Source organism: Lynx rufus, unplaced genomic scaffold (assembly GCF_022079265.1).
Source record: "Lynx rufus isolate CCGP_SWC_20201006 ecotype Redwood Valley unplaced genomic scaffold, mLynRuf1.p SCAF_7, whole genome shotgun sequence".
Taxonomy (NCBI): Eukaryota; Metazoa; Chordata; class Mammalia; order Carnivora; family Felidae; genus Lynx; species Lynx rufus.
In genome coordinates, this window is record NW_025814889.1 from 101,428,936 (window position 1) to 101,444,762 (window position 15,827).

The 15,827-nt window shown below is 38.2% G+C and overlaps 1 protein-coding gene across 2 annotated transcripts in view; it reads left to right on the forward strand.

Moving 5' to 3' along the window:
* Window positions 1-15,827, forward strand: part of NAV3 (neuron navigator 3) — a 350,852-nt gene that overhangs the window by 152,548 nt on the left and 182,477 nt on the right. For both annotated transcript variants that reach the window (XM_047066485.1, XM_047066486.1), the window contains exon 8: window positions 6,484-7,510. In XM_047066485.1, coding sequence (XP_046922441.1) covers window positions 6,484-7,510 — 1,027 coding nt within the window. The remainder of the gene's footprint in view (window positions 1-6,483; window positions 7,511-15,827) is intronic.

Genomic DNA, 15,827 nt, shown 5'->3' on the forward strand with positions numbered 1-15,827 from the left:
GATACACACTCTATATGCCTGAAGCAAACTATCTTAAGAAATCATTCTTGTTGTATAAAACCTGGGTATTAAATCTGCAAAAGGTGACACAGTTTAATATTATTAGGAGCGTAAATATCCCTAGCTTCATTTGGAATTCAGTTTCTGAAATATGATCTGTAAACAATTACTGCTTGACACTTTGTGAGCAGAGAATTGTTTTTCTGTGTTGCTAAGAAACATGCCACAGTACCAGAGGGCATTTTGCCATCTTTTCATTGTTTCTCCCAAGTGATTCTTACGTTGTACCTGTGTATCTACTAAGGAGATGTCCTTTCTGTTCTCCTGGATCCTAATGAAGTGTCTTCTGGTGTGGACGTGTTCACTTTCATTTACACTCAACATAGATTTAAAAGGACTGATACGGAGAATTTGGCAGCATTGGAAATGAACTTTTGAAAAGTAATGAGCTTTTGTAAAGCTTAATGTGAAGGTTGCATCAGTCATGGAATGTTGACTGCTAAAAACTATCTGGTTCTTAAGTACTTTTTCCTTTTTTTTTTAAATGCTCTGAATTACTATAGCATTAAAGAACTAAACTGCTGCATTTTCAAGATAATGCAATTATCTTTTACTTATTACATTGCTTTACTAGTGATTTATTTATGTGTTCCACCATGACTTTTTGCTTTATTTCCTTGATACTTATAGAAGCCTAAAATATAATGTTAAATGAAAATTGCAGGTTAATCTTAGGGATTTTTCATGAGGTAACATAATTCAGTATGTGTATTAGATGATGTGAATCAACAGACTTGAGAATATATGTTGTTTCCTTATGTATAAATGCTCCCATATTGAGGTGAACACGTGTTATTCATGCCAGTACATAAATTGCATACTTAAAAAAAAGTGGCTGGCGAATAGAAATTTCCCTAAATTTCACAATGCTCCACAAAGTGGCACTGTAACATTGCAAGTGGTACGATATGAGCATGTGCAGAATGGATAGCACCTCTAGGGTTCCGGTGATACCATTCCATGTTTCTGTTAAGTCATCATAAAGTTGATGATTGCATTGCCTGTGCAATCAATGCATCAATTGCATTGATGATTGCCTGTGCATGGCACAGGCAATTGTTTATGGAAGATAGTGTGGTGAGGTGAATAAGGGGCCAGTTGGTAACAAGACATATTTGGATTTGAATTCTGCATTTTTTTCTTTTTACTTTTTAAAATGTTCAAATGTGTTTTGATATGTTATTGTGAAATGTGAGTCTAAATTAATTAATTGCCAGGGTCACATCGATAAATCATTTTCTTCCTTTCCCAATGACCTGTGATGTTAACGTTGCCCAGTATTTAGCAGGGATCCTGTGTATCAAGGAGTACAATGTCTGCTATGCAGCGAATACTTTCCAACGAATGGTGCTATTGTCATCATTTTGGTTATTTTGGTGTTACTTTGTAAGTTGAAAGCTAGTTTGCTTCCATCTAAGCAACATACTCTTCAGGGAGGAAGAAGAGGTAAATAGGTTGAGGACCGTCCCTGTCACCTCTCTCAGGGTAACAGCAGGCAACATGGGGCTAAACTCTAAAGCTAGCTGCAGTTCCACAGAGAAATGTCTTATCTAAACTTAGCCATATGCCTGTGTGACTGCCACACTTATCAACATGTGTTAATTTTAGAGCTAGATTGGTACTTTTTTCCAGGTCATCAATGTTATTTTTTTTTTTAAGATGAGATGACTAAAAATTAACTGTCAATGTACGTGTTTTCTGAGCATGAATTAAATACTATTCTTATGTCAACTCAGCCGGGTGGTTCAAGTCGAGTGCCCAAGGAGTTAGTATATAATGTACCAAGTAGAGAGTGTCTCCTATACTGTTCTCCCCATTTGTATTCTGCTTCTTGAGAAAGAAAGACACCATGCTTCAAGGAGGTACCCAATTAGCTTCACTATTGTGGCAAACGTGGCTTTCTAGAGAGCCACACCAGCAGAATTTCTGGGCGTGCAGCGAACATATGGGAAAAGAAAGAGAGAGTGAAGAGCCTCCAAAATTTGGAGTCAGAAAAACCTGAGCTTTAATTTTGCCTCTCTCTTTTCTGAGCTTTACTATATGTGTGAATTGGAACAAGTTACTTTCTCTTTTAAGTTTCAGTTTTCCCATTTATAACACAAGAAATCATAAGTATATTACAGGTTATTATGGGTGTAAGTGAGATCCTACATATGAAGAGCTTTAAACGTGATAGCAAGTATCAGAGTACTTGGAAAAAGTAAGCAGTTGATAAATAATAGTATTTGGTTGTAGTGGGGTTGATGATGGTGGAGGTGGAGGCGGAGGAAGGGGAGGAGAGAAAGGAGAGCAAGTGGGAGCAAATGTCTCTTTAGAGGTTAGAGACAAGAAGCCAGAGCTGTAGACATAGGTCCTGCAGATTCAAGACAGATCCATTGCAAGAATGCCCTTAAATATGTGCATTGGGTAGCTGTTCCTTTCCTCATACCCAGATAACAACCCGTTCATAGTCAGAAGCTGAGTTATCAACACTCAGAAATATATCCGTGAGACCAGGCTATTTAATATTGAACATGGAAATTGCACAGAGACTAGAATTCGTGGCGCTCTCGGAGCTACAGACCCTCCCATTTCAGTGGCTGCTGTTGTGCAACCTTTATTGTGAGGAGTCCGGGGAGACTCTTATTATTCCAGTGCCTTCCTGATGCACAGCAACCTATGATTTGCCCTCTTAATGAGACCCAAAGCACCTCACTGCTGCTCTATAGAGAGAGGCTGGGGACAGATTTAGAGTGGAGCTTAGAGAAGTGTCTTATATGTGTGTACTCATCTGAGAACAGTTTTACAGCTGTTGCTGTGATGGTGACCATGGTTTGGATGTGGATGTCATAATTTGGAGTCCCTCCTGTCTCATTTTTGAGAGTGGTGATGTTGAAATTCCTCTTCTGTACTTGAACTGCTATAGCAGTCTATCTAGCTAATGGCAGAACACTTAAACATCCTGGTGGATTCTTTCCTACCTTTTCTTCTCATTCCCACCAAAGCTCCCAGGCACACAGGGACAGGAGTCTCCCGACTTCTTAATCGAGTTGCAAATACAAAGAGGACACACACTATATGTGTGGCCGTCAGGAGAACCTGACGGGCTTCTTTTGTTTGCCATATCCCTAGCCACACATTGCCAAGCATCCCACGAATATCGAACTGGCCGAACTCTGAAAGTTCAGAAGGCAAAGAATATTAATACTGCACATCTATGGACCATGTGACAAATTCAACCAAATTGGGTACTGGCATAAGAAAAATTCTTGAAAACTGATGTCAGCAACTGCCAGGATTTCCGAGTCTGTTCAACCTTTGTTACTCGAAACATGGTTTGTGACGCAGCAGCAGCAGCAGCATCTGGAGCTTATTAGAAATGCAGAATCTCAGGGCCCATAGCAGATCTGCGGAATCACAATGTGTTGTGTGCTCAATAGGATCCCCAGATAACTTCTGTGCCCATTAAAGTTTGAGAACCTCTATGTGAAAGACTTAGGGTGTTAGACATTCTATGCATAATAACAGACTTGGTCTTTGCTTTAATGGAACACAAAGTGCAGTATAGGAAACAGGCAATTACACTCGAGTAATAATGGTCATAAGGGAGGAAATAATAAGCTAGGGAAAAATGTAAAGGAGCCACCCGACCCAGATTTGATGCTAGGATGATCAGAAATGGGGGTGGGGATAATGTTTTTGTGTTTTCTTTTGTTTTGTTTTGTTTTGTTTTGTTTTTTTCCAGAGGAAGTGAGGTCAAAGTTGAGACCTGACCACTAAATAGAAATTATTCTGAAGAAATATTTGGTAGGCATTTCTACCTGCAGGTAGATTCAAATTTTGGTGACATGTTATCAGTCTCTGAAAGGGATCTTAACATGTGAGCGAAATAAATTTGGAACTACCTATACTTAAAAGAGATTGAAGTAAAAGATTGAAATCCATTAACAGAGAGTGAATGTATTTGAGACTGGTTATTTTGAAGCTTGTTAGATTTGTTTGTCCTGAATTAGTCGATACCCCTACTGTTTTTCAGAATACCTTAGTGTTTATATACAAACCTAATGGATTTCTACAGATATTCTAGAAATGGACACAATTACAGATATTACCTGAATATTGAAAAACATCAATTTATCATCATAGGCTGTACAATTTAAATATGCCATGTAAGCATTTTGACTTTTCAGTAGACTCTTACATTTTAACATAAAGTATACATGTACAATCTTACAGTAACTTTTGCCAGTTGAAATATGGAAATGTAGAAAGGTAATGAGAGTTAGAATTAATGTTGGTATACCAATTTTTAAAAGAAATATTAAAGGGGCGCCTGGGTGGCTCAGTCGGTTAAGCATCCGACTTCGGCTCAGGTCATGATCTCGCAGTTTGTGAGTTCAAGCCCCGCGTCGGGCTCTGTGCTGACAGCTCAGAGCCTGGAGCCTGTTTCCGATTCTGTGTCTCCCTCTCTCTCTCTGACCCTCCCCCGTTCATGCTGTGTCTCTCTCTGTCTCAAAAATAAATAAACGTTAAAAAAAATTAAAAAAAAAATAAAAGAAATATTAAAGAGGGCACTTGTGATGAGCAGCGGGTGTTTTGTATAAGTGATGAATCACTACATCTTACATCTGAAACTAATATTACACTGTATGTTAACTTTAATTTAAATGAAAATTTGGAATAAAAAGTGAATATTAACTATAAAATGCATTTGTCTATTCTTGTTAATATAAATTTCACAAATCTATTATCATTTTAGGCACACTTATTTTTAAAAAGCTTAACTCACACAAATACTTAACTAATAATTTAACCTATTTTTGTGTCTCTAATTTCTTTACTTTCTCTTTTTTATATTAGTTTCCTTTTCTGAAAAATGGTTAAAAGTAGTTTTTGGTACAAATGGGCTTGATTACACATTATTTTCCCTGCATTTTGAAGAACACATTTAAAATAAAAGTATTGTAGTTTTATAGTTGTAAATATTTGATGAAATTGAATGGGCTCTAATTCTTGAATATTAGGAAAAGGATATTATTTATAAAATATTTCCTTTGGACATTTCATCAAAAACAGCTCTGCATTTATTTGTCAATGTCTAGTGTGTTAACAGTGCTAAATGATGCTTCTGTTACATAAATATCTAATTTAATCATTGATCATTTCATGCCTCAAAAAAAAAAAGATGAAAGAAGGAGTCATTTATGGTAGATGAAATTTAGAGTAAATGACTTGACCAGAATTATACTGTTCCTCAATATTAAATAACATTTATACTGAGGTCTTTAAACTCCAAGCTCAGTTCTTTCTATTCTATGCCCTGTTATAAAATCTCTTTTTTGATTTAGTTTTTCATCCTTAAAAATGAGACTTTTTATCAGGCATTAATCAGTGTTAAAACAGTCATATAACAGTTCATATCATAATCAGATTTCTGAGTGGAAAGTAAGTAAAGTGAGTAAACACATGCATTATAAAGTACTTTTTTTTTCACAGCCCCCCCCCCCCGAAAATAGCTTGATTTTTTTAGTAGTCTTTAGAGTTTGTTCACATCACTTCAGGAGGTATGTTAGTTAAGGGCACCAGCTCTGAATTGTGTTCAAATCCAGGATGAGTGACTTTGAACAAGTTACGAGTTTTTTATTTGTGAAACAGGAATAATATCAATACATACCTTATGGGGTTGTTATAAGGATTATATAGTATATATGAAATTTATGTTGCATATATAACATATGTTTTATGTAATATATATTGTATGTAATATATCTAAGTATATATTAAAATTATATGTAATATGTGTGATGTGTAATATATGTAATATATAACATATATTTTATGTTACATATGATGTATATTTATATATGTTATATATAATGTGTGTGTCTATATATGTAACAGTACATTATCTGACCCATATAAGCATAGATTTCCTGCTTTTTTTAAATTCAGATTAAAACAAACAATACTGGGAGCTAAATCATGATTCATAAGCACATTTAATCAGCTGACAAAAAGCTAGTCTCCTATAGGTTAAAGTGATTTCTCAACACTTATCATACAACGTATTTTATAAAACTATGTGGAATATCAATTTACTGCTATGAACTACAGCAATAATTGGGAGAAATACAAAGAACTGCTTAAGGAAAGGATAGTGTTTTCTCTTTGGATGTGTATGACTAGCGAAGTTCCTTTGGGTTAGGAAAATTTTAGAAGGGAAAATAATTGTTTTCTAAAACCAGTGGCTCTCAGATCCTGAATGTGTGATACGTGGTACAAAGACAACCATAGCACAAGAGTGATCGATGCCCCATAGCATGTCTCTTTTCTGCTTACAGGAGAGATCCTTTCCTGTGTCTGTCGTTAGCAGTACTCTGTGGTGTGAAATAAACGATCAAAAGTCATCAGCCTTTTCTTGATCATTTTTTTCTTCACGTCCAGATTCCTCCAAAGGACCTCAACCGTCTTCAGGTGTAAATGGAAACACACAGCCCCCTGGCACTGCTGGGCAGCCACCTGCCTCCGCCATCCCTTCCCCAAGTGCCAGCAAACCCTGGCGCAGCAAGTCCATGAATGTCAAGCACAGCGCCACCTCCACCATGCTGACCGTGAAGCAGCCAAGCCCAGCCACCTCTCCCACACCCTCTGCAGACAGACTGAAGCCGCCTGGGTCAGAAGGGGCCAAAACAGCTCCCTCGGGACAGAAATCCATGCTTGAAAAATTCAAGCTGGTCAATGCCCGGACTGCTTTACGGCCCCCACAGTCTCCCAGTTCAGGACCCAGTGATGGCGGGAAGGATGACGATGCCTTTTCTGAATCTGGTGAAATGGAAGGTTTTAGCAGTGGTCTGAATAGCGGTGGCTCAACCAACAGCAGCCCCAAAGTGTCACCTAAATTAGCTCCTCCAAAAGCTGGAAGCAAAAACCTCAGCAATAAAAAGTCTTTGCTACAGCCAAAGGAAAAAGAGGAAAAGAACAGGGACAAAAATAAAGTTTGCACTGAAAAACCAGTCAAGGACGAGAAGGATCAGGTGACAGAGACGGCTCCAAAGAAGACCTCTAAAATCGCAAGCTTGATCCCAAAGGGTAGCAAGACGACAGCAGCCAAGAAAGAAAGCTTAATCCCCTCTTCCAGCGGCATTCCCAAACCGGGCTCGAAGGTGCCAACAGCAAAGCAAACCATTTCATCTGGCAGTGCAGTGAGCAAAGAGTCAGAAAAATTCAGGACTACCAAGGGAAGCCCTTCCCAGTCCTTACCTAAGCCCGTTACCACTGAAAAAGCAAGCACATCCAATTGCCCTGCTCCTTTGGAAGGAAGGGAAGCCGGCCAAGCTTCTCATGCCGGTTCCTGTGCCGTGCTAGGGGCACAAGGCAGTGGGCAGACTGCGGGGAACGGTGCCGTCCACCTGCCTCAGCAGCAGCAACACAGCCACCCCAACACTGCCACGGTGGCTCCATTCATTTACAGGTAAGGTGGCCCCTGTTGGTCCACAGCTGTCATCTCCTGCAGGCCTTCATGCTCACAGTGTAAGAAACACGGTTACTAGCATTGTGTTTTGCGGTGGTCACTTTGGAACAATGTTTCATCCTGAAGATAAAGGCCTCGAATTTCATCTTTTAAGAAAAACGTAACCCGTATTCTCTAGTCCTATTCTGCTTCCTCTTCCCTTCTTCTGCCCTCTTGTCTCCTCTTTTCAAGAACTTGAGGCTTTAGGAAGTTAACTTGCTTGTTCTCAAAGGTGAAATGAAACCCAGATGCCATGACTTTTCCCTGTGTCTATTACCATTTTTATTATCGGTCTTTTAAAACAATTCTCAGTTTTATAACGTTTACAGATAGTTTTCTTTTCACCCTTGGGAGCAAGTACACCCAAATGCCTAAAGGGGCAGACTGTAGAGTCAGACACATGTGGCTTTAATGTCCTGCTCTGGCCCGCACCAGCTTTGTGACTTTACGACTCTTCGTCTCATTTTCTTCAACCGTCAAATAGGAATAATAGTATCTACCTTAAAGCGCGGAGAAGAGTAATAGGGAAAATTCCTATGTTTGCTATATATTCTGGAACATTGTAAGTGTTTGTTGAATATTGTTTATAACGTATTGGTTTCCCAGCATACAATTTATATTACTCTTCTCTGGCTAAGCGTTAGTTTCTAGGCACACATAATGATCTATATAATTGTTATATTTGTGCTTTATTAATTTGTTCTTGCATTGTACTTATGTGTATCAAAATATGCCAACATGTGCTATATCTTAAAATATTTATTCTATACGGTTATAAAAATGGCATGTTTTGCCTATTGTGTGGGTTGTCTTAATCGATTAGAAATATGTCAGTCACTGCTTTGCCTCCATTTTTATTCATGGTCTTTTCTGCCAGGAGACGATTAGGGAGGGATAACGTCTGCCCTTTTGGCAAGTTGGCAGTTCAATAACAGGAAAGACGTTTTCTGAATAGGAGGCAGTACCTGCTATAATTAAGTCAGGGTCAATATTATATAGCTTAATAATGTATTAAATTTATTAAATGTATGGGTTTTTTTTTATGTAAAGAAAGTAATTATGAGGGTTTGTTTTCCTTCAGTGAAAAACCTGAGTGCTTTTCTGGTGCTTTATATACTCAGCGAAGCAAATTTAAAATTACTATATCTCAGCTTCTTTTTCAAGTCTGCTTTTCTGCCTTTAGGAGCAGTAATTCATTTAAAACCTTTGTATTTGGATCAGATGGGACTCAGCTCTAACTCCAGAGTCCCTGTGTGACAAATGAGAATTGAAGATGTCAAAATCATAATCCACATTTCACATATGTGAGAAAAATTATCAAGTGTTAAGTATGTCACACTCAGCACACATGTGCATCTCAAATGTATTCTGTAGAAGCATCAGTCATCTCAAATCACCACAAATGAATTTCACAGGAAAGCGTAAATCTAAGCAGAAAGATTGTGCCTGCCAGGTTAGCAAGCATGTTTTTAGAAGTGGCAACAGGCTTTTTTGGGGGTTTTTTGTTTGTTTATCATAAAGTGTCCAGTGGACACAAATTTGGTCGTTTCCATTTGAAAAATGCAACTCTCACTATTAAAAAGAGGAAGCAGCACAGCCTGGGGGTTTAAGTATGGATCAGTTGGGTGACCTTGCCACATTCTCCTACCTCTTAGTTTCTGTTTGCCCCTTTTAAGATGGAGATGATAAAACTGAGATAATACAGCCAAGTAGCTAAGACTATGGGCTGTGAATTCTGCCTGTTCTACCACTGTTCAGAAACAACATCTTGTGTTGGTGAGTAGATGACCCCAGGAGCCAAGTTGGCTGGGTTGAAATCTTGACAATGTCCTTTGTTAGCCATGTGACATTGGGTAATGTATTTAAAGACTCCGAGCCTTGATTTCTTAATCTGTAAAATGGGGCTGATAATAAGAGAAGCTGCCTCCTAAGGCTATTTTGAAGATGAAATGAGTTGATATTTATACAAGGCTTAGGATAGTTCCCGCCACATAGTGAACAGTCTTCCCCAAATTTCAGTGTATAATCCTGTGAAGTATGGTGGGTAAGAATGTCCACTCGGGGTGTTTTAAAGATGAAATAAGGCAACCTCATGTAAAGATTTTAGCACAGATCCAGATTCAGAGTAAATGGCTTATAAACATCACCAATTAGTGGTATTATTATGAATAATATAAGGTAGTTGAAAATAAAACCGTCTGATTAGAAAATTACACGTCATAGTCTGCGTATGAGGCAATAGTTGCTGGAAGTCTCTTATAAATTCAGAATAATTTTGTAAATGATAATGTAAATCCCCTCAAGGTAGATCAATCAATATTTAAGCTTTTTAACCGTCAGTGAAAGATATTTATATTACAGAATCATGTTGTTTGGATTAGGTAACCCTTGATTTACTTTTGACTCTGTTGTTCCAACCCCATGTAAGAATTCTTCCTGCAAAATGCCTGACAGACTTTTCTGGATTGCCAATTACTTGATAACAGGCATAACTGACTATTTTATAATGTTCTTGAGTACTTAGTACAAGTCTGTATTTCACAAGATTTATGTTCATTTTCTCATTTAAACTTTATCATCAACAAATGAGGAAAAATGTTATCTCCATTTCACAAAGATGAAGAATCAGAGATTTCAAATCAGAATAGTAATTGCCATTTAAAGTCACAGGGCTGGTAGGGGTTTGCCTTTGAACTCAAATGTGCTTAGACCTATAGTATCCCCTTCTTTGTTCACCAGTTCTTCCTGCAAGAAATAGTTATTAGAAAGATTCTGGCCAGAAAAATGTCTATCATAGATTGCAGAATTCTTAATCAGAACCCATTTATGATAGGAAGTGCCAAATTGCTTTCAAGTTGTGTGTGTGTGTGTGTGTGTGTGTGTGTGTATAATGTATATAGTTTTGATATTTAAAGATAATTTAATAACTTCTATAAAATGGGAAGATTTATGGCTGAGGGTGATGTTTTTCTCCTTTCTTCACCCTGATTCTAGGTCATGCTAGGCTATTAATTATTACTTCTGGAACTCTAATATATGCTTCATAATACTCTTTGTTACAAATTGAATGTCAGAGTTCTATAAATATAATGTTGAGTTCTGGAAGTTAATGGATTTCATATTAGTCCTACTTCCTATACAATGCAAGCATGTTCTAAATTAAGTTTTTGTGACTCATTTATCTCTATAGTGTGATAAAAGTAGTTTTTAAGTTAGTATATCTTTATCCATTTAATGAGTGGATATAGCTGAAATCAAAAGTGGAAAATTTTAAGAAAGAATGTTTTAATTTAAAATAAAAAGTTCCCAATATTTAAACCTATTTGAATGGAATAGACTGCCATTGTATTAAGCCGGCTACCAGAGATATTTAAGATTTGGTAGAATGGTGAGGCGCCTGGGTAGCTCAATCAGTTAAGCATCCCACTCCTAATTTTGGCTCAGGTCATGATCTCAGGGTTGTGACATCGATTCCCACATCAGGCTTTGTGCTGGGTGTGGACTTTGCTTAAGATTCTCTCTCTCCCTCTACCGCTCATGTGCTCTCTCTATATATATATGAAAGAAAGAAAGAAAGAAAGAAAGAAAGAAAGAAAGAAAGAAAGAAAGAAAGAAGAAAAGAAAAGAAAAGAAAAGAAAAGAAAAGAAAAGAAAAGAAAAGAAAAAAGAAAAGAAAAGAGAAAAGAAATATGGGTGCCTGGGTGGCTCAGTCGGTTAAACCTCCAACTTTGGCTCAGGTCATGATCTCACGGTGAGTGAGTTCAAGCCCTGCATCAGGCTCTCTGCTGTCAGCACAGAGCCCACTTCAGATCTTCTGTCTCCCCTCTCTCTGCCCCTCCCTTGCTCTCTCTCTTTCTCTCTCTCTCAAAAAATAAATAAATGTAACGAAAAATAATAAGTGGTAGAATGACAGGTTGCCATTGTTTAGGTAAAGGGAAAACACCAAATACGTTTTCATTTATGTACTCATCATTCATTTTGCAAATACTATGCATTAAGAACTACAAAGATTTTTTTTAAAAGACTTTGAGTTCCAGTGAGGGAAGGAGTCAAACCATAAGAAACTCTTAAATATTGAGAACAAACTGAGGGTTGATGGGGGGTGGGGGAGAGGGGAAATTGCGTGATGGGCATTGAGGAGGGCACCTGTTGGAATGAGCGCTGGGTGTTGTATGGAAACCAATTTGACAATAAATTACATATATATATTGAAAAAAAAGATGTTGTTTGCAGGGAGTTCAGTCTATTGGACATAATGATAAAATATAATAAAAATTAAAAATCATTGCTGTCATGGAAGTATATACAAGAAATAATGTAGAAGAGGGTAGAGGTTTGGGATGTGGGATTACTGAGTGGAAAATTCAGAAGAAAATTTGGAAAGAATCCATATTTCACTCTTGATTTTCAATCACTCTCTCCCTGCACATCTCATTTTCAGTTAGTCCTATTGGCTCTTCCCCCCCCAAAACATACCCTCAATCAGGCATTTCTTTCCATTTCCACCCCCCTCTCCTGGTCCAAGTCATGTCATCACCAGTACTTACCTAGTTTCCAGTGAGTCTTCCAGATTCCACTTCTGGCCCTTTCCAACAGCATTCTTCACACAGCAGGGGCTCTAACCTCCTAAAAGTGTACATTATATATGTCATTCCAATTTATGAGACAATCTATTGGATTTTCACTACACTTGAAAACAATGAAACCCAGACACCTTGCCAAGACCTACAAGTCCCTACATAATCTGACCCTCTATCTAACCCACAGGCCACACTCATACCATTTCTCCTGTAGGGCACTAAACCCCTGCCTTCATTCTGTTTCTCAACACACTAACCTATTCTGCTTTGGTGCCTTTGTCATAGATGATCTCTCTACCTGTGACAATCCTCTTCCAGAGCAAAGCAGGCTACTTCTCATCAGATCTCTGCTTACATGCTACCTCTTCACACAAGCTATCTCCAGCCATCTAATCCAAAGAAACATTCAGTATGCCTTTTGCCAGAATTCTATGACATCATCTTCTTATATTTTATTCATAAAGTTTATTATTATCTGCTATTATTTTTTAAATATTTATTTTGAGAGAGAGTGAGAGAGAGAGAGAGAGAGTGAGAGAGAGAGAGAGCACTCAAGCAGAGGAGAGGGGGAGGGAGAGGGAGAGAGACAATCCCAAGCAGGCTCCATGCTGTCAGCACAGAGCCCAATGTGGGGCTCGATCTCACGAACACTGAGATCATGACCGAAAACAAGAGTTGGACGCTTAACCAACTGAGCCACCCAGGCACCCCTGCTATTATTTTGATAACTTATTAATAAGTATGATTTCATGGCACCTGGTTGGCTCATTCGGTTAAGCATCTGACTTCGGCTCAGGTCACGGTTTGTGAGTTCGAGTCCTGCATGGGGTGAGCTCGAGCCCCACTTCCAATGAGCAAGAGCCCTGCTTCAGGTGAGCCCCCCTTCTCTTTTTCTCCCTCTCTGCCCCTTGCTCACTTGCTCCCTCTCTCAAAAAAAAAAATTCAGCCACTTCCAGCTATAAATAACAAGCTCATTGATACCAGCTCTTATATTTTTTTATTTAGTAGTGTAATGCCCAGAACAGAACCTACCTACCATGGGCACCATGTGAAATTGTTGAATGAAACACCATCAACATGGTTTAGACTCACCTGCTATAGATGAATAGAACAATTAGCAGAAATGTATAATGAAACAGAGAAACTTCTGAAATCTCTTACCTCCTATAAATGAGCTAGATGGTTTAACTGAAATATAAACAGCTTTAAAATATTTAAAGAATGAAATTTCTTCTCTTCAGGACATTCATTCACTTATTTTGTTCTTCTTCCAGTAACTCCCTACTAAAATCTATAATGTATAAAACATGAGGATAGAGTGAAACATGACACATCCCAAATGTCATTTTCTTTCTGTTGTCCACAGTATAGTAGGCAAGAGACTGATTCAAAGATCACTACAAAATGAAGCGAGATGTCTAAATCTCTCCAACAGCGAACCGGATTTGGTACATTGAGACTTCAAAACATGGAAAATTACTGCTAGGTGTCGGAATCAGAGAAAGTGGCACTTGAACTGGGTTCTGAAAGATAAGTGGGATTTAGGCATGCCGAAATGAGGGGGACAAGGAAGGAATTGCAACACTGAAGGAACCATATAAACAGGATGAATACCAGATGTGTAGGGCAGTCAGCAAGTAAAATAGATTTCCTGGAAAATGAAGGTTGATTGGAGCCTAATTGTAACAGAAATTATTGAATATCAGGCCCTTAGACTTGTGTGTGAGTGCGTGTGTGTGTGTGTGTGTGTGCAAGAGAGAGAGAGAGAGAGACAGCACAAGTGTGTGAAGCATGATTATGAAAATTGCTGTGTCTTCCCTGTGTAAGTTAGATTGTTAATGGAAGACAACAGCATAGGTTGAAATGCTCAATGGCTATATGAGGGAGAAATTTCCTGACTTTCAGAGGTAGCTTTGTTAAGATTTGAATTAGAGGTCCCAATTACAGGAGGAAAGGAAAGGGAAAGAAGAGCGTCGTTCAGAAAAGAAGCTTTTCATTCTTCTTGTTCTTTCTTGGTATTCTTTCTTGGTTTGACTCTATGCTGTCTTCTTCAAACTTGTTTTCCTCACCTGGAGTTCAAAAGTTACTACCTTTGCTCTATTTTAAAAAAATGCCTCCCCTCTACCCACATGTCATTTTTCTTACATAGCTTGTATATTCATCGCTTTAGAGCTATAATTCCTCATGATGGTAAAGACATATTAAGTCAAATAGTGAAGTAAATAGTCAATTAAAGAGAAAAGAGAGACGTTTACATTTTTCCCAAACCTCAGTCTTTTTAGCAGCCCCCAATAATTTTCAAAAGAGCTATTAACCAGATTCTTAACTTGCTATTTTAAGGTCCACCTTCTTTTCCTTATTTTCTGACCACTTGTAGTAAATGCCAAGAAAACAGTGCATTGGATATAAAGCAAACATCTTAAGGCAAAGGGAGTAGAATCAGGAGTGGGGGTCGTTTGCACTTGCATGCACATTTGTGCACACACACACGCACGCACACACGCAGAAAGAACCCAACACATAGATAAGGCAAGACACTGTTATACAGAGAAGAAAACCATCATACATCTTAAACCTATGAATTAAATATAGGAGGAGACCCTCTATATACACTTGAATTGTAAAATTAGGTCAGTAAAGTCTGAATGTAGAGGTTTCGTTTTTTTTCTTCACAAAATGTATCTTATACAACAGCATCATGGGTTCTCAGGAGACATTTTTGTTGTAGCCAGTTTTTGTGAGAGTTCAGATTTGCCTAGGAAGTGACAAGAAAAACTGACACTTAAATATACTACGTTCTGAAAGGTAAAGAATGCAAAACATTAATTTTGAAAATGCTTACGCACATGGTTTTAAGTTTGGCTAATTTGTTGAACCAGTAAACTGAGTAGGAGGAGCTGTGAGTATACCAAGATTGAAATGGAGAGCAGATAACCATCATGCAGAAAAAGCTTTTGTAAGCCCTGCAGCTACTATTACAGATTATGCTGCAATTGTGGTTTTATGTGAACTGGGCATAATTGGTCATCAGTACAAAGTGCAGCTTATTGAATGCCGGCCTTGAGAGCTTGTCTTTTGCTAGGTTTGAGATATATATGTGCATCGGGTAGCAGTTTAAACTCCTTCGCACAGCAGTATTTTTAAGATGGAATATAGAGACACCACTAGAAGAGGGCCTGTTGTGTGGGATAGTGCTAGGAGCTGGCATTCTCTCAGCGGAGAAGCTTCATCAAATACCTTCTGTAGTTGGCTTACGAGGTTTGCTGCCAGATTGCCCAATCAAACCACTGCTGTTTCTTCTTTCTATATTTTATTTGCTCTTGGAAAAATGTTAAGCTTACAGAAAATTTGCAAGAATAGTACAAAGAACTCCCATACATACTTCACTCACGGCAGCCAGAGACTTTTTCAAGTTTCACTGATTGTCCCAGAGATACCCTTTGACCAATTCAGGATGACTGTTGTACCAAGTTGGCATTTCTGCCTATTTTCCCTCAATCTGGAGCAGTTCTTTGATCTTTGCTTGACTTGCATGACGCTGATGTGGTGAAAATAAGCATTTGTAGACTGTTTCTTAATTTGGGCTTGTCTGATATTTGCTCATCACTAGATGTGTATTATATATTTTTATTCAGAATGCCACAGAAGTGATGCTGTGTTCTTCCCATCGCATCCTATCAGATAGCAACAACACTGAT